This window comes from Cherax quadricarinatus, chromosome 9 (assembly GCF_038502225.1).
Source record: "Cherax quadricarinatus isolate ZL_2023a chromosome 9, ASM3850222v1, whole genome shotgun sequence".
Lineage (NCBI taxonomy): Eukaryota > Metazoa > Arthropoda > Malacostraca > Decapoda > Parastacidae > Cherax > Cherax quadricarinatus.
The window spans coordinates 53691946-53707593 of record NC_091300.1 but is presented as its reverse complement, the minus strand read 5'-3'; the positions used below and the strand labels follow the sequence as shown (position 1 = coordinate 53707593).

The 15648-nt window shown below is 39.3% G+C and overlaps 1 protein-coding gene across 4 annotated transcripts in view; it reads left to right on the top strand.

Moving 5' to 3' along the window:
- Positions 1 to 15648, top strand: part of tefu (Serine/threonine-protein kinase tefu) — an 844515-nt gene that overhangs the window by 128244 nt on the left and 700623 nt on the right. For all 4 annotated transcript variants that reach the window (XM_070083426.1, XM_070083425.1, XM_070083427.1 and 1 more), the window contains exon 8: positions 10750 to 10952. In XM_070083426.1, coding sequence (XP_069939527.1) covers positions 10750 to 10952 — 203 coding nt within the window. The remainder of the gene's footprint in view (positions 1 to 10749; positions 10953 to 15648) is intronic.

Sequence of the window (15648 nt, the reverse complement as noted above, 5' to 3'; positions counted from 1 at the left end):
ACTGTAAACACCTGGTCCACACACCCCCTACCTTTCCTAAAGCCTCCTTGTTCATCTGCTATCCTATTCTCCATCTTACTCTTAATTCTTTCAATAATAACTCTACCATACACTTTACCAGGTATACTCAGCAGACTTATCCCCCTATAATTTTTGCACTCTCTTTTATCCCCTTTGCCTTTATACAAAGGAACTATGCATGCTCTCTGCCAATCCCTAGGTACCTTACCCTCTTCCATACATTTATTAAATAATTGCACCAACCACTCCAAAACTATATCCCCACCTGCTTTTAACATTTCTATCTTTATCCCATCAATCCCGGCTGCCTTACCCCCTTTCATTTTACCTACTGCCTCACGAACTTCCCCCACACTCACAACTGGCTCTTCCTCACTCCTACAAGATGTTATTCCTCCTTGCCCTATACACGAAATCACAGCTTCCCTATCTTCATCAACATTTAACAATTCCTCAAAATATTCCCTCCATCTTCCCAATACCTCTAACTCTCCATTTAATAACTCTCCTCTCCTATTTTTAACTGACAAATCCATTTGTTCTCTAGGCTTTCCTAACTTGTTAATCTCACTCCAAAACTTTTTCTTATTTTCAACAAAATTTGTTGATAACATCTCACCCACTTTCTCATTTGCTCTCTTTTTACATTGCTTCACCACTCTCTTAACCTCTCTCTTTTTCTCCATATACTCTTCCCTCCTTGCATCACTTCTACTTTGTAAAAACTTCTCATATGCTAACTTTTTCTCCCTTACTACTCTCTTCACATCATCATTCCACCAATCGCTCCTCTTCCCTCCCGCACCCACTTTCCTGTAACCACAAACTTCTGCTGAACACTCTAACACTACATTTTTAAAACTACCCCATACCTCTTCGACCCCATTGCCTATGCTCTCATTAGGCCATGTATCCTCCAATAGCTGTTTATATCTTACCCTAACTGCCTCCTCTTTTAGTTTATAAACCTTCACCTCTCTCTTCCCTGATACTTCTATTCTCCTTGTATCCCATCTACCTTTTACTCTCAGTGTAGCTACAACTAGAAAGTGATCTGATATATCTGTGGCCCCTCTATAAACATGTACATCCTGAAGTCTACTCAACAGTCTTTTATCTACAAATACATAATCCAACAAACTACTGTCATTTTGCCCTACATCATATCTTGTATACTTATTTATCCTCTTTTTCTTAAAATATGTATTACCTATAACTAAACCCCTTTCTATACAAAGTTCAATCAAAGGGCTCCCATTATCATTTACACCTGGCACCCCAAACTTACCTACCACACCCTCTCTAAAAGTTTCTCCTACTTTAGCATTCAGGTCCCCTACCACAATTACTCTCTCACTTGGTTCAAAGGCTCCTATACATTCACTTAACATCTCCCAAAATCTCTCTCTCTCCTCTGCATTCCTCTCTTCTCCAGGTGCATACACGCTTATTATGACCCACTTCTCGCATCCAACCTTTACTTTAATCCACATAATTCTTGAATTCACACATTCATATTCTCTTTTCTCCTTCCATAACTGATCATTTAACATTACTGCTACCTCTTCCTTTGCTCTAACTCTCTCAGATACTCCAGATTTAATCCCATTTATTTCCCCCCACTGAAACTCTCCTACCCCCTTCAGCTTTGTTTCGCTTAGGGCCAGGACATCCAACTTCTTTTCATTCATAACATCAGCAATCATCTGTTTCTTGTCATCCGCACTACATCCACGCACATTTAAGCATCCCAGTTTTATAAAGTTTTTCTTCTTCTCTTTTTTAGTAAGTGTCTACAGGAGAAGGGGTTACTAGCCCATTGCTCCCGGCATTTTAGTCGCCTCATACGACACGCATGGCTTACGGAGGAAAGATTCTTTTCCACTTCCCCATGGACAATAGAAGAAATAAAAAAGAACAAGAGCTATTTAGAAAAATTAGAAAAACCTAGATGTATGTATATATATATATATGCATGTGCGTGTCTGTGAAGTGTGACCAAAGTGTAAGTAGGAGTAGCAAGATATCCCTGTTATCTAGCGTGTTTATGAGACAGAAAAAGAAACCAGCAATCCTACCATCATGCAAAACAGTTACAGGTTTCTGTTTCACAGTCATCTGGCAGGATGGTAGTACTTCCCTGGGTGGTTGCTGTCTACCAACCTACTACCTGTTAGAATGCGCTTAATAAAATTAACCAACTTGACTTACACAGTTCATTGAACATCGGCAAAAATCAAACATTTCCGCTACTTTGAGCTCAATTTCAAGGTACTTTTCGTCATGAAAGCAATCAAAATCATGTCTATTTCTGTAATATATCTTCCATTCTATCAAATGAGTCCAAAAAAAATAAGAATACAACCATAAAAACCATTCGAAAATATACTGCAAAGAGGCGGCTAATGGCTAAGAAGTTAACTCCCTTATTTATCGTCCGCCTTTTTTATTTTTGTTGTACGTTAAGAAGCATCTTTCCATCATACATTGCCCAGGTTTCAATGAGATAGCCCAACAAACAACCGAGAAAAAAAAAATATTTACCAAAAATCATATATGGCAACCCCAAGCCAGGTACTGGAAATAAGTCACTGTCTGACTTTTCTGGGTTATCCTAGGTTCTCTATACATACACTGATATGTATGATAATCTATGTAACTGTATTTGTGTACACCTGAATACTTATTTACTTCTAGTCTGTCAACTGAGTACAGGAAACCGTCCATTCACTTATTTCAACTACCCAATAAAGCGGTCAGAAATTGGCAATTTGGCCGATTTCACACAAATTTCAACAGATGCCAATTTCAAAATAGGGTCCAGAATAAACAATGCAGACGTTCCTGGGACTAAAATAACATTTTCTCTGTTCATTAGTCATGGCTACAGTCCCCTCTTATATTACTCTTGCTTTCCATTTGGAATTTTTATTCACAAAAAAATAGAAGATTTACTAATGTTATGCAGACTGCTGCATTTTTGTAATATCTGTATAAATAATGTCAACCCATTCTTGACTCCGTATTGGAATTTGGACTGGCAGGCTGACAGGTATTGGACGGTGACGTCATTTGTTTACTCTTGAGCTTTGCTAAAGAATAGAACACTTTTGCTACTGTGAGCGCAATTTCAAGGTACTTTTCGTCATGAAAGCAATCAAAATCATATCTATTTCTGTAACATATCTTTCATTCTATCAAAAGAGACCGAAAAAATGAGAATATAACCATAACAACCGTACGGAAATACAGTGGACCCCCGCTTAACGATCACCTCCAAATGCGACCAATTATGTAAGTGTATTTATGTAAGTGCGTTTGTACGTGTATGTTTGGGGGTCTGAAATGGACTAATCTACTTCACAATATTCCTTATGGGAAAAAATTCGGTCAGTACTGGCACCTGAACATACTACTGGAATGAAAAAAGTTCGTTAACCGGGGGTCCACTGTATACCGCTAAGCGGCAGCTAATGGCTGAGAAGTGAACTCTGCTATTTATGGTCTGATTTCTTTCATTTTTGGAGTACGTGAAGAAGTATCTTTCCATCATACATTGCCCAAGTTTGAATAAGATAACCCAACAAACAACTGAGAAAATAATATAACAATAATGATAATAATAATAATAATAATAATATCTTTACTTACTACTCATATATGTACAAGGTATACAGGCCTAGCTGACATCAGTGACATACTACTGTATAGAAAGCCGCTTGTTATGCTGAGTATTTCAAGAAAATTAGGTCAGTGTCCCAGGATAACACCCACACTAGTCGACTAACACCCAGGTACCCATTTACTGATGGGTAAACATAGACAACAGGTGTAAAGAAACACGCCTAATGTTTCTACCCTGGCTGGGAATCGAATATTTACCAAAAATCATATATGGCTAACCCAAGCCAGGTACTAAAAATAAGCCATGTTGACCTTTTTTTGGGTTATCATGGGTTTTCTACACATATGCTGCTATGTGTGATAATCTATATAGAGAAAATAACTTTTTTGTTGCAGGTTTATGTTGCAGTACGAGTGTATATCATAGTTAGCCCTGTGGTACACTCCGTTTTCTCTAATATAAGCCCCATGACAGGGATAGGAGAATGGTATTTGTATACCATATCCTCTTCATAACTCTGTCGAACTGCTCGGTGTTATGCCAAATATTATTTATTCTGGAGTATTTAACATGTTTTGTTATTTATATTGTTTATTATGTCATATTAGATCAATTGTGATAGGCAATAAGCTGTAGTGTTGATATTAGCATAATAATAAAGCATATTCCCCTGCATCATGAGACTGAGCTCATGGCAGCCGACAGTGGCTTCAAAATCACCTTATCTTTAATGGATAATGTACTGTGTAGGTGCTTTACATAATGAAAAACATTCCTTTTATTCATTGGAACCATGGCTAGGGCTAAAAGTAAGCAGGTTAAAACAATAAATGGAGAAAAAGAAATTGGAATGACTTATGCAGCAAGTAGCGCCACCAAACAGTACCAGGAGGTTGGTGTGGCGACCCTGGAAATTTGAAATTATGCTAGCCAAAATTGGTGCCAAATAACTGAAGGAACCGAATAACTGATTGCCGGATTTGTGATGGCGGACCTGTACCAAAAAAATGGATTATTATGAAATGTTTTGTATGACCTGGCAGGATATGTTCACTCACCAAGAAACAACACTACACTGGCTGAGAATGCATGTGGGAGGCGGCTTTGTCTGCGCTCTTGGCACTGAACAGGTTCAATATGATTGATGAAAACAGAAGCCTATAATCGACAAAAAAAAGTCAGCCAAAACTGAAATCAACGATAATGGAGATCGACGAAAATGGAGGGTCCACTGTATCGTGTTTCTATGTTTTTTATTTTGTTTATTATGTCATATTAGATCAATTGTGATAGATAAATAAGCCGAAGGGTTGATATTAGCATTATATTGAAGCATTTTCTCCTGCCTCCCGAGAGCAGGAATTCCTCTGGAATGGATTAATGGCATTTCATTTAATTTCAGTGAGGAAAATTGATTTGATGTAAGAGCAAATTAAGTTACTAGCTAGGTCACAGAACGGATTAGACTTGTAAGTCAAGGTACCACTGTACTAATTTAACGACTGATACCCTGTCGATTATTAAACCCTTAGCACCTGGTTCGCTGGTTGGGAAACAGCCTGTATGAGAGTGTGACATATGCCGAAAAAATTGTAACATACTCTTTGCATGCCACACTTGTTGTTATGTTTGAATTTGAGCAAAGTAACATGAAGGGATTCAGAGTGCAGGCATTTTACTTCACACCTCCAGGTGTGAAGTAAAATGCCTGCACTCTGAAGGAGGGGTATTGATGTGTTGCAGTTTTTGAACTGTATTATTGACACTCCTCTGGCAAGACAGTGATGGAGTGAATGATGATGAAAGTCTCTTCTATTTTGAGTCACTGTGTCTTGGTGGGAAATAGCTGATGTGTTAAAAAATAAAACATGTTTGATTGAGGGCAGACAAAATGTTAAATTTGGAAGATGGATGAGTGGAAATTCAGCTTTATAATTACTGTTACTTGGTATTATTTTGTGTATGTTGCAGTCAGTAACTGCCTGTGAAATCAAGTGTGTGCACTTTACTATAGATGTACAACTCTGTCTTAACCCTTTGACTGTTTCGGTCGTATATATACAGGTCTCCCTCAACATTCGCGTTTTCAACTTTCACAGGCTTCACACATTCGCGAATTCCCAACCGCCAAATTCCCAGCCTCCAAATCATATTTAAGTTTACCGCCACGAGTCCTTACTACCCTCCCTCCGACCCCCACAACTGGCAGCCAGCCCTCCCACCACTGTGTGGTGAGAGTTTTGTTTGATCATTATTTGCTATTAAACTACAGTATAAATAATGTAAACCCATCCATGACTGCATATTAGAATGGCTATTCAGACAGGTATTGGAAGGTGACATCATGTGTTTACTCTTGAACACAGCAAAGAATCAAACATTTCTGCTACTGCTAATAATAATAATAATAATAATAATAATAATAATAATAATAATAATAATAATAATAATAATAATAATAAATACGATAGAATTGAAGAAGGAAATTGTACAAAAATACGAGGGTTGAAGCAGTGGTGAAGGAAGTGGTTGACACATCGTCAGTGTGACTTTGTTTATGCTGGAGTGAGTATTAGTCTCCGTGCTCTTCCAAACATTTCACAATAATTCATTGTGTTTGGTGCTTGTAGATTGAGTGTGACTGGAGTGGTAGAGGCAGTGGTAGAGGCAGTTATAGAGGCTGTGGTAGAGGCAGTGATAGAGGCAGTTATAGAGGCAGTTATAGAGGCAGTGGTAGAGGCAGTGGTAGAGGCAGTTATAGAGGCAGTGCCTCTACCACTCCAGTCACACTCAATCTACAAGCACCAAATACAGTGGACCCCCGCATAGCGACCTTAATCCGTGCAAGAGGGCTGGTTGTTATGCGAAATGTTTGGTATGCAAATGAATTTTCCCCATAAGAAATAATGGAAATCAAATTAATCCGTACAAGACACCCAAAAGTATGAAAAAAAAAAATTTTACCACATGAAATGTTAATTTTAATACACACAAACTGAAAAAGGCATGCACAATTACATGACACTTACTTTTATTGAAGATCTGGTGATGATTGATGGGATGGGAGGAGGGGAGAGAGAGTGTTAGTGTTTAGAAGGGGAATCCCCTTCCATTAAGACTTGAAGTGTCGAGTCCTTTTCTGGCGTTACTTCCCTTCTTCTTTTAATGCCACTAGGACCAGCTTCAGAGTCACTGGACTTCTGTCGCACAACATATCTGTCCATAGTGGCCTGTACCTCTCGTTCCTTTATGACTTCCCTAAAGTGTTTCACAACATTGTCAGTGTACAGGTTGCCAACACGGCTTGCAATAGCTGTGTGAGGGTGATTTTCATCCATGAAGGTTTGCACTTCAAGCCACTTTGCACAGATTTCCTTAATCTTTGTAGTAGGCAACTTCTTCAATTTCTCTCTCCCCTCCTCTGAACCAGTTTCCTCAGGTCTGGCCTCTTGCTGTTGAAGTTGATCTATCAGCTCATCAGTGGTTAGTTCTTCATTGTCCTCCTCCACCAACTCTTCCACATCATCCCCACTAACCTCCAACCCTAAGGACTTTCCCAATGCCACAATGGATTCCTCAACTGGCATAATCCTCTCAGGGTTAGCCTCAAACCCTTCAAAATCCCTTTTGTCTACACATTCTGGCCACAGTTTCTTCCAAGCAGAGTTCAAGGTCTTCTTAGTCACTCCCTCCCAAGCCTTACCTATAAGGTTTACACAATTGAGGATATTAAAGTGATCTCTCCAAAAGTCTCTTAGAGTCAGTTGAGTTTCTGAGGTCACTACAAAGCACCTTTCAAACAGAGCTTTTGTGTACAGTTTTTTGAAGTTTGCAATAACCTGCTGGTCCATGGGCTGCAGGAGAGGAGTGGTATTAGGAGGCAAAAACTTCACCTTAATGAATTTCATGTCCCCATAAAGTCGCTCTGCCATGTCTGTAGGATGACCAGGGGCATTGTCTAACACCAGGAGGCACTTAAGTTCTAATTTCTTTTCAGTTAGGTAATCTTTCACATTGGGGGCAAATGCATGGTGTAACCAGTCATAGAAAAAGTCCCTAGTGACCCATGCCTTACTGTTTGCCCTCCACAGCACACACAAATTCTCCTTGAGGACATTCTTTTGCCTGAACGGTCTGGGAGTTTCAGAGTGATACACTAATAAAGGCTTCACTTTGCAATCACCAGTAGCATTGGAACACATCAACAAAGTAAGCCTGTCTTTCATAGGCTTATGTCCTGGGAGTGCCTTTTCCTCCTGAGTAATGTAGGTCCTGCTTGACATTTTCTTCCAAAACAGGCCTGTTTCATCACAATTAAACACTTGTTCAGGTTTCAGTCCTTCACTTTCTATGTACTCCTTGAATTCCTGCACATATTTTTCAGCTGCTTTGTGGTCCGAACTGGCAGCCTCACCATGCCTTATCACACTATGTATGCCACTACGCTTCTTAAATCTCTCAAACCAACCTTTGCTGGCCTTAAATTCACTCACATCATCACTAGTTGCAGGCATTTTTTTAATTAAATCCTCATGCAACTTCCTAGCCTTTTCGCTTATGATCGCTTGAGAGACGCTATCTCCTGCTAGCTGTTTTTCATTTATCCACACCAATAAGAGTCTCTCAACATCTTCCATCACTTGCGATCTCTGTTTCGAAAACACAGTTAAACCTTTGGCAAGAACAGCTTCCTTGATTGCCTTTCTGTTGCCCACAATAGTAGAGATGGTTGATTTGGGTTTCTTGTACAACCTGACCAGGTCGGCGACACGCACTCCACTTTCATACTTATCAATGATCTCTTTCTTCATCTCTATTGGAATTCTCACCCTTATTGCTGTAGGGTTGGAACTAGAAGCTTTCTTGGGGCCCATGGTCACTTATTTTCCAGATACGGCACCGAAAACACTGTAATAATACGAAATATTCCGATTGTATGCTTGGATGTTACCGCGGAGGCTGGCTGGTAAACAATGCCACCGGCGGAACATATGAGGCTGGCTCAGGCCGCACATTGGACGCGTCTCGGACGAAGGGCGGTGAGCGGGTTTTTGGGCGGTATGCGAGGCAAAATTTTGCGATCAAAGCGACCGGTATGCGGATTGTACGGTATGCGATGCGTACGGTATGCGGGGGTCCACTGTACAATGAATTATTGTGAAATGTTTGGAAGAGCACGGAGACTAATACTCACTCCAGCATAAACAAAGCCACACTGACGATGTGTCAACCACTTCCTTCACCACTGCTTCAACCCTCGTATTTTTGTACAATTTCCTTCTTCAATTTTATCGTATTTATTATTATTATTATTATTATTATTATATTATTATTATTATTATTATTATTATTATTATTATTATTATTATTATTATTATTATATTATTATTATTATTATTATATTATTATTATTATTATTTTTATTATTATATTATTATTATTATTATTATTATTATTATTATATTATTATATTATTATTATTATTATTATTATTATTATTATTATTAGCAGTAGCAGAAATGTTTGATTCTTTGCAGTGTTCAAGAGTAAACACATGGTGTCACCTCCCAATACCTGTCTGAATAGCCATTCTAATATGCAGTCATGGATGGGTTTACATTATTTATACTGTAGTTTAATAGCAAATAATGACCAAACAAAACTCTCACCACACAGTGGTGGGAGGGCTGGCTGCCAGTTGTGGGGGGTCGGAGGGAGGGTAGTAGGGACTCGCATTGGTTGAGGCAGTGGTATTTAATAACATACATGTTATTAAGGCATAACGTATGTATTTAGTACAATTTACGACGTTTTCATGTACTTTATGATTGTTCATGGTTGGACAAGTTAAGGAAGCAGCATTGTATTATATTTCCCTACAATATATTGGGGCACCAAACATTCACGGTTTTTCAACATTCACGAGGCTCTTGATCCCCTAACCCTCGCGAATGTTGAGGGAGACCTGTACGTCTTACGAGGTACCGTGTTTGACGTATATATACTCATAAATTCTAGCGGCTTCAAATCAAGCAGGAGGAAGCTGGTAGGCCCACAGGTGAGAGAATGGGTCTGTGTGGTCAGTGTGCACCATATAAAAAAAATCCTGGAGCACGCAATGCATAATGAGAAAAAAAAACTGATCATTTTTTTAATTAAAATGCCGAATTTGTGGTCTATTTTCCTATAGTATTTATGGTTGTATTCTTGTTTTGTTGGTCTCATTTGATAGAATGGAAAACATATTATAGAAATAGAGGTGATTTTGATTGGTTTTACTATAAAAAGAACCTGGAAATGGAGCTCAAATTAGGGGAAATGTTTGATTTTTGCCAATGTTCAAAAGTAAACAAATGATGTCATTGTCCAATAAATGTCCAACTAGCCATTCTAATATGCAGTCATGAATGGGTTGACATTTTTTGTACAATTATTACAGTATTGCAGTAGTCTGCATAACAATAAATCTTCTATGTTTTGTTTGAATAAAAGTTCAAAATAGAAAGCAAGAGTAATATCAGAGGGGCCTGGAGATGTGACTGATGAACAAAGAAAATGTTATTTTAGAACCAGGAATGTCTGCATTGTTCATTCTGGACCCAATTTTGAGATTGTCATATTTTTTAAATTTCGTGAAATTGGCCAAATTGCAAATTTCTGACCACGTTATTGGGTAGTTGAAATCGGTAAATGGACAGTTTCTTATACTCAATCGATAGAAAAAATGCAGTTCTAAAGAAATAGCTATGAGTTTGGTGTCGACTGAAACAATGGAATTAGCCGAAAATAGGGCACACAGTGGGCGAAATCGCCGTTTGTAAATATTGCCGAGGTCGCTAACTTCACGAGAGCGTAATTTCGTCAGTTTTTCATCAAATTTCGTTTTTTTTTGTGTCATTACAATTGGGGAAAGATTCTCTGTCATTTCATAAGAAAAAAAAAAATTTTTTTTTTTAATTTTGCGACACCTGGAGACACCTCAGGATTGAGGGTTGCGACAGTCAAGGGGTTAAAGTGTGTGCATTTTACCATAGATGTACAATTATCTGTTTGTCTTAAAGTACAATATGGCTACACTACTGAAACTTAGTTTTTTTTATCAGGTGGTGAAATGAATGAGGTCAGCAGTTTTGTACAAGATTGTGAAACATGGCAGCGGTGTCTGCTGCGCCTTTATCAGCTCATCCATGACCATATTTATCAACTGTCAGTGAAAAATAAACTGGCATCATCATCATCTCAGAGTGCTGACACCTACACTATACCTTCACAACTTGTGACATTGACAGCAAGACTTTCTCATAAGGTAATGAATCAAGTATTTTGTACACTGCATATGTACAAAGTGAAGAGGGATTTATTTTTTTTACCTCTGTAGTATGTTGTATGAGTGTATATTCTTCCTTATTAACCCTTTCGGTGTTGGTCCCATTGTACTATGTCTTTGAAGCTCGGGTCAGTCCTATTGTACTACACCATGAACTCAGCTCACTCAGATAAGCTGTGAGTGGTAAATTTGGGCCTAGATATGAGAGACTGCATCTATGTGGTGAGTGTGCACCATATAAAAAATCCTGCAGCATGCAGTGCATAATGAGAAAAAATGTGACCATGTTTTTGGTTTAAACCTTTGAGGGTCCAGCGACAACCAGGGCCCAAAAATTTTCCCCTCAAAATTTTTATTTTTTTCTCTTGAAATGGTAGAGAATCTTTTTTTGAAGATAAAACAAAAAGTACAAAATTTGAGAGAAAATCGATGAAATCACACTCGCAAATTTTGCTGCGTCAGTGATATTTACGCATCGGCGATTTGGCCGGCTTTGACTCGTATTTTAGGCCAATTACATTATTCCATTTGACTAAATTCTTAGCTGTTTCACTAGTATTACTTAGATTTTATCAAATGAGCACAAGTAATCACCCAATCAGCTATTTCAACTACCCAATAAAGTGATTGGAAATTGGTAATTTGGCCAATTTCACACTGAGTTCAAAATATTCCAGTTTTAAAATAAGGTCCAGAATAAACAATGCAGACATTCCTGGCACTAAAATAGCATTTCCTTTGCTTATTATTTACATTTTCAGGCTTTACAAATGAATTCCACTTCGATTTTTTATTCCCATAAAAAGATAGCTTTACTCTTATGCAATATTGTAATGTTTGTATAAATAATATCAGTACATTCATGAACGCATTTTAGACCCACCAGCTGTCGTGTATTGGATGTATAACGTTATTTGTTTACTCTTGAACATTGGCAGAAATCGATCATTTCTGCTACTTTCAGCTCAATTTCAAACTATTTTTAGTACTAAAACCAATTAAAATCATCTCTGTTTTTGTAATATATCTTCCATTCTATCAAATGAGACCAAGAAACTGCAAATACAACCATAAAAAACATATGAAAATACACCGCAAAGTCACTGTTTTAATAAAAAAACACGATCTCAGTTTTTTCTCATTATGCACTGCGTGCTGCAAGATTTGTTTTATATGATGCACATTTACCACACAGATGAATTTCTCATATCTAGGCCCAAATTTACCACTCACAGCTTATCTGAGTGAGCTGAGCTCATGGTGTAGAACTCTGGCTTAGACTCTGGCCTCAAAGCCATAGAACTATGGGATGGACCCTCAAAGGGTTAAAACTGGTTCTTCACGATGTATTTTCCTATAGTTTCTATGGTTGTATTCCTAGTTTCTTGGTGTCAATTGATATAATGGAAGATATATTACAGAAATAGAGATGATTTTGATTGGTTCTGAAACTGTAAGTGGCTTGAAATTGACCTCAAAATAGCAGAAATGTTAAATTTTTGCTGTCACTAGTTTCTGCAACATGCTGCCTCTGTAGTGGCACTTTAATTTTTTTATAACTCTCTGATCCAGTGGTTGTATCTTCAAGTATGTCATATGTGGTGGTAAAAAATCAGTCATGACACCTGGCTCCACATCCTCCAGGAGTTGAGGATGACTGCTACAATTATCAAGGATGAGGAACACTCTGAGGATGACTGTAACAATTATCAAGGACAAGGAATACTGTGATGATGACTACAACAGTTATCAAGGATGAGGAACACCCTGAGGATGACTACAACAATTATCAAGGACAAGGAACACCCTGAGGACAACTACAACAATTATCAAGGACAAGGAACAACCTGAGGATGACTACAACAATTATCAAGGATGAGGAACACCCTGATGATGACTAAAACAATTATCAAGGATGAGGAACACCCTGAATGCAAGGTTATTCAGTGACTGATACATTCTTCAGAAATAGTGATGCTTGTACCACTTAGTGAAGAAAGTCTGAGTCAACCATAATGTGATGCATTACTACAAAGAAGCAAGCTAAAATGATCTTTTGTAGCCTTGAGTACAGGAACAATTTTCTTGTTTGCTGATATATACCTTTGATATACCTTTGAAGAATTTCGAGAATATATCTACTCTCTGAGCCCGGCCATGGGCCAGGCTCGTGCGTGTGTTCTCAGTTACATCTTCCAGAATTAACCTGTCTCATCTGCATTAAACAAAGGTATCAGCCTCAGAGCTGATACCTTTGATATACCTTTGAAGAGTTTCAAGAGTTTCTCTACTCTCTGAGCCCGGCCATGGGCCAGGCTCATCCGGTGCTTGCCTGGTCAACCATGCTGTTTCTGCTGGACGCCCGCTGCCCCATATATCTATCACAGCCTGGTTGATCTGGCACCTGGTGAAGATACTTGTCCAGTTTCCGAGAAGGCTTCTACACTTGTTCCAGCCATGCTTCTGATATCTTCTGGTAAGATGTTGAATAAACCATAACACGGACGGGGATAGAACCCGCGATCAGAGAGTCTAAAAACTCCAGACCGTCGTGTTAGCCACTGGACCAGCCAACCACAATAAGATTCGTCCAACTAGGTATACAGTGGTCCCTCGTTTTTCATAATTAATCCGTTCCTGGAGGAGCTACTATAAACGAAATTTACGATTTGCGAATCAATTTTCCCCATAAGAAATAATGTAAATACAATTAATCCATTCCTGACACCCAGAAGTATTAAAACAAAAAAAAATTTTACATGAAATATACATGTAGTACATAAACAAGACAATGGGAAATGATGAATGAAACATTAACAGCATAACACTTACCTTTATTGGAGATTCTTCTTAGTGTATGGGAGACTGGAGGAGGAGAGAGAGTGGATTGTTTATAGTTTGGAAGGGGAATCCCCTTCCAGCAACACCTCAGGTACCAATTGCTTTTCTGGGGTTGCTTCTCTTCTCTGTTTCTTAATGCCACTAGGACCACCTTGAGAGTCACTGGAGTCCTGTCTCGCAAAATAACTGTCCAGAGAGCTCTGTTTCTGGCGTCTCTTTAACACTTCCCTAAAATGGCCCAAGACTTTGTCACTGTACATGTTGCCAACATGGCTTGCAACAACCTTGTTAGGGTGATGTTTCTCCATAAATCTTTCCATCTTACCCCACATTGCAAAAATCTCCTTAATTTCTGAAGAAGGCACCTTCTTCCATCTCTCTTCCTCCTCCTCTGCAGCAAGATTCTGAGCTGCGATCTGTTGCTCTTCCTGCTGAAGCTCTTGCAGCTCCTCAGTGGTGAGCTCTTCATTGTGGTCTTCCACCAATTCTTCCACATCCTCCAAACTCACATCCAACCCCATGGAACTCCCCAGTGCCACAATTGATTTTACAACAGACATAGGCTCATCAGGGTCAGTCCCAAACCCTTCAAAATCCCTCTTGTTGACACAATCTGGCCATAATTTTCTCCAGGCAGAGTTCAAAGTCCTGGTAGTCACTCCCTCCCAAGCCATACCTATAAGGGTTATGCAATGGAGGATGCTGAAGTGTTCTCTCCAAAATTCCCTTAGGGTCAAGTGAGTGTCTGTGGTCACAGTCAAGCACCTGTGAAACATTACTTTTGTGTAGAGTTTTTTAAAGTTTGCAATGACCTGCTGGTCCATGGGCTGGAGGAGAGGAGTGGTATTCGGGGGCAAGAACTTTACTGTGATGAACCCAAACTCCTCGAAAATTAGGTCATCCAAGTTTGGAGGATGAGCAGGTGCATTCTCCATTACTAGCAGGTACTTGAGATCCAATTTCTTTTCCAGGAGATACTCCTTCACACTAGGGCCAAACACTTCATTGAACCACTCGACGAAAATTTCCCTCGTGACCCATGCCTTACTATTAGATTTCCAAAACACACACAGTTTACTCTTCATAACATTGTTTTTCCTGAACACTCTGGGATTTTCAGAATAGTACACTAGTAATGGCTTCACTTTGAAATCCCCACTAGCATTAGCACAGAACATTAGCGTCAGCCTGTCTTTCATAGGCTTGTGTCCTGGCATTGCCTTTTCCTCTTGTGTAATGAAGGTCCTCTTTGGCATTTTCTTCCTGGGCAGTTGCTGTCTACCAACCTACTACCACAAGATGGTAGTACCTCCCTGGGCAGTTGCTGTCTACCAACCTACTTCCACAAGATGGTAGTACCTCTGCAAGTGGTTGGTCTACCAACCTACTACCACAGGACAGTAGTACCTCTGTGGGAGGTTGCTGTCTACCAGCCTACTACCACAGGATGTTAGTACGTACCTGGGTAGTTGCTATCTACCAACCTACTACCACAAGATGGTAGTACCTCGCTGGGTAGTTGCTGTCTACCAACCTACTACCACAGAATGGTAGTACCTCCCTGGGCAGTTGCTGTCTACCAACCTACTACCACTGGATGGTAGTACCTCCCTGGGCAGTTGCTGTCTACCAACCTACTTCCACAAGATGGTAGTACCTCTGCGAGTGGTTGGTCTACCAACCTACTACCATAGGACAGTAGTACCTCTGTGGGAGGTTGCTGTCTACCAGCTTACTACCACAGGATGATAGTATGTACCTGGGTGGTCGTTGTCTACCAACCTACTTCCACAGGTTGATAGTACCTCCCTGGGCTGTCTACTAACCTACTACC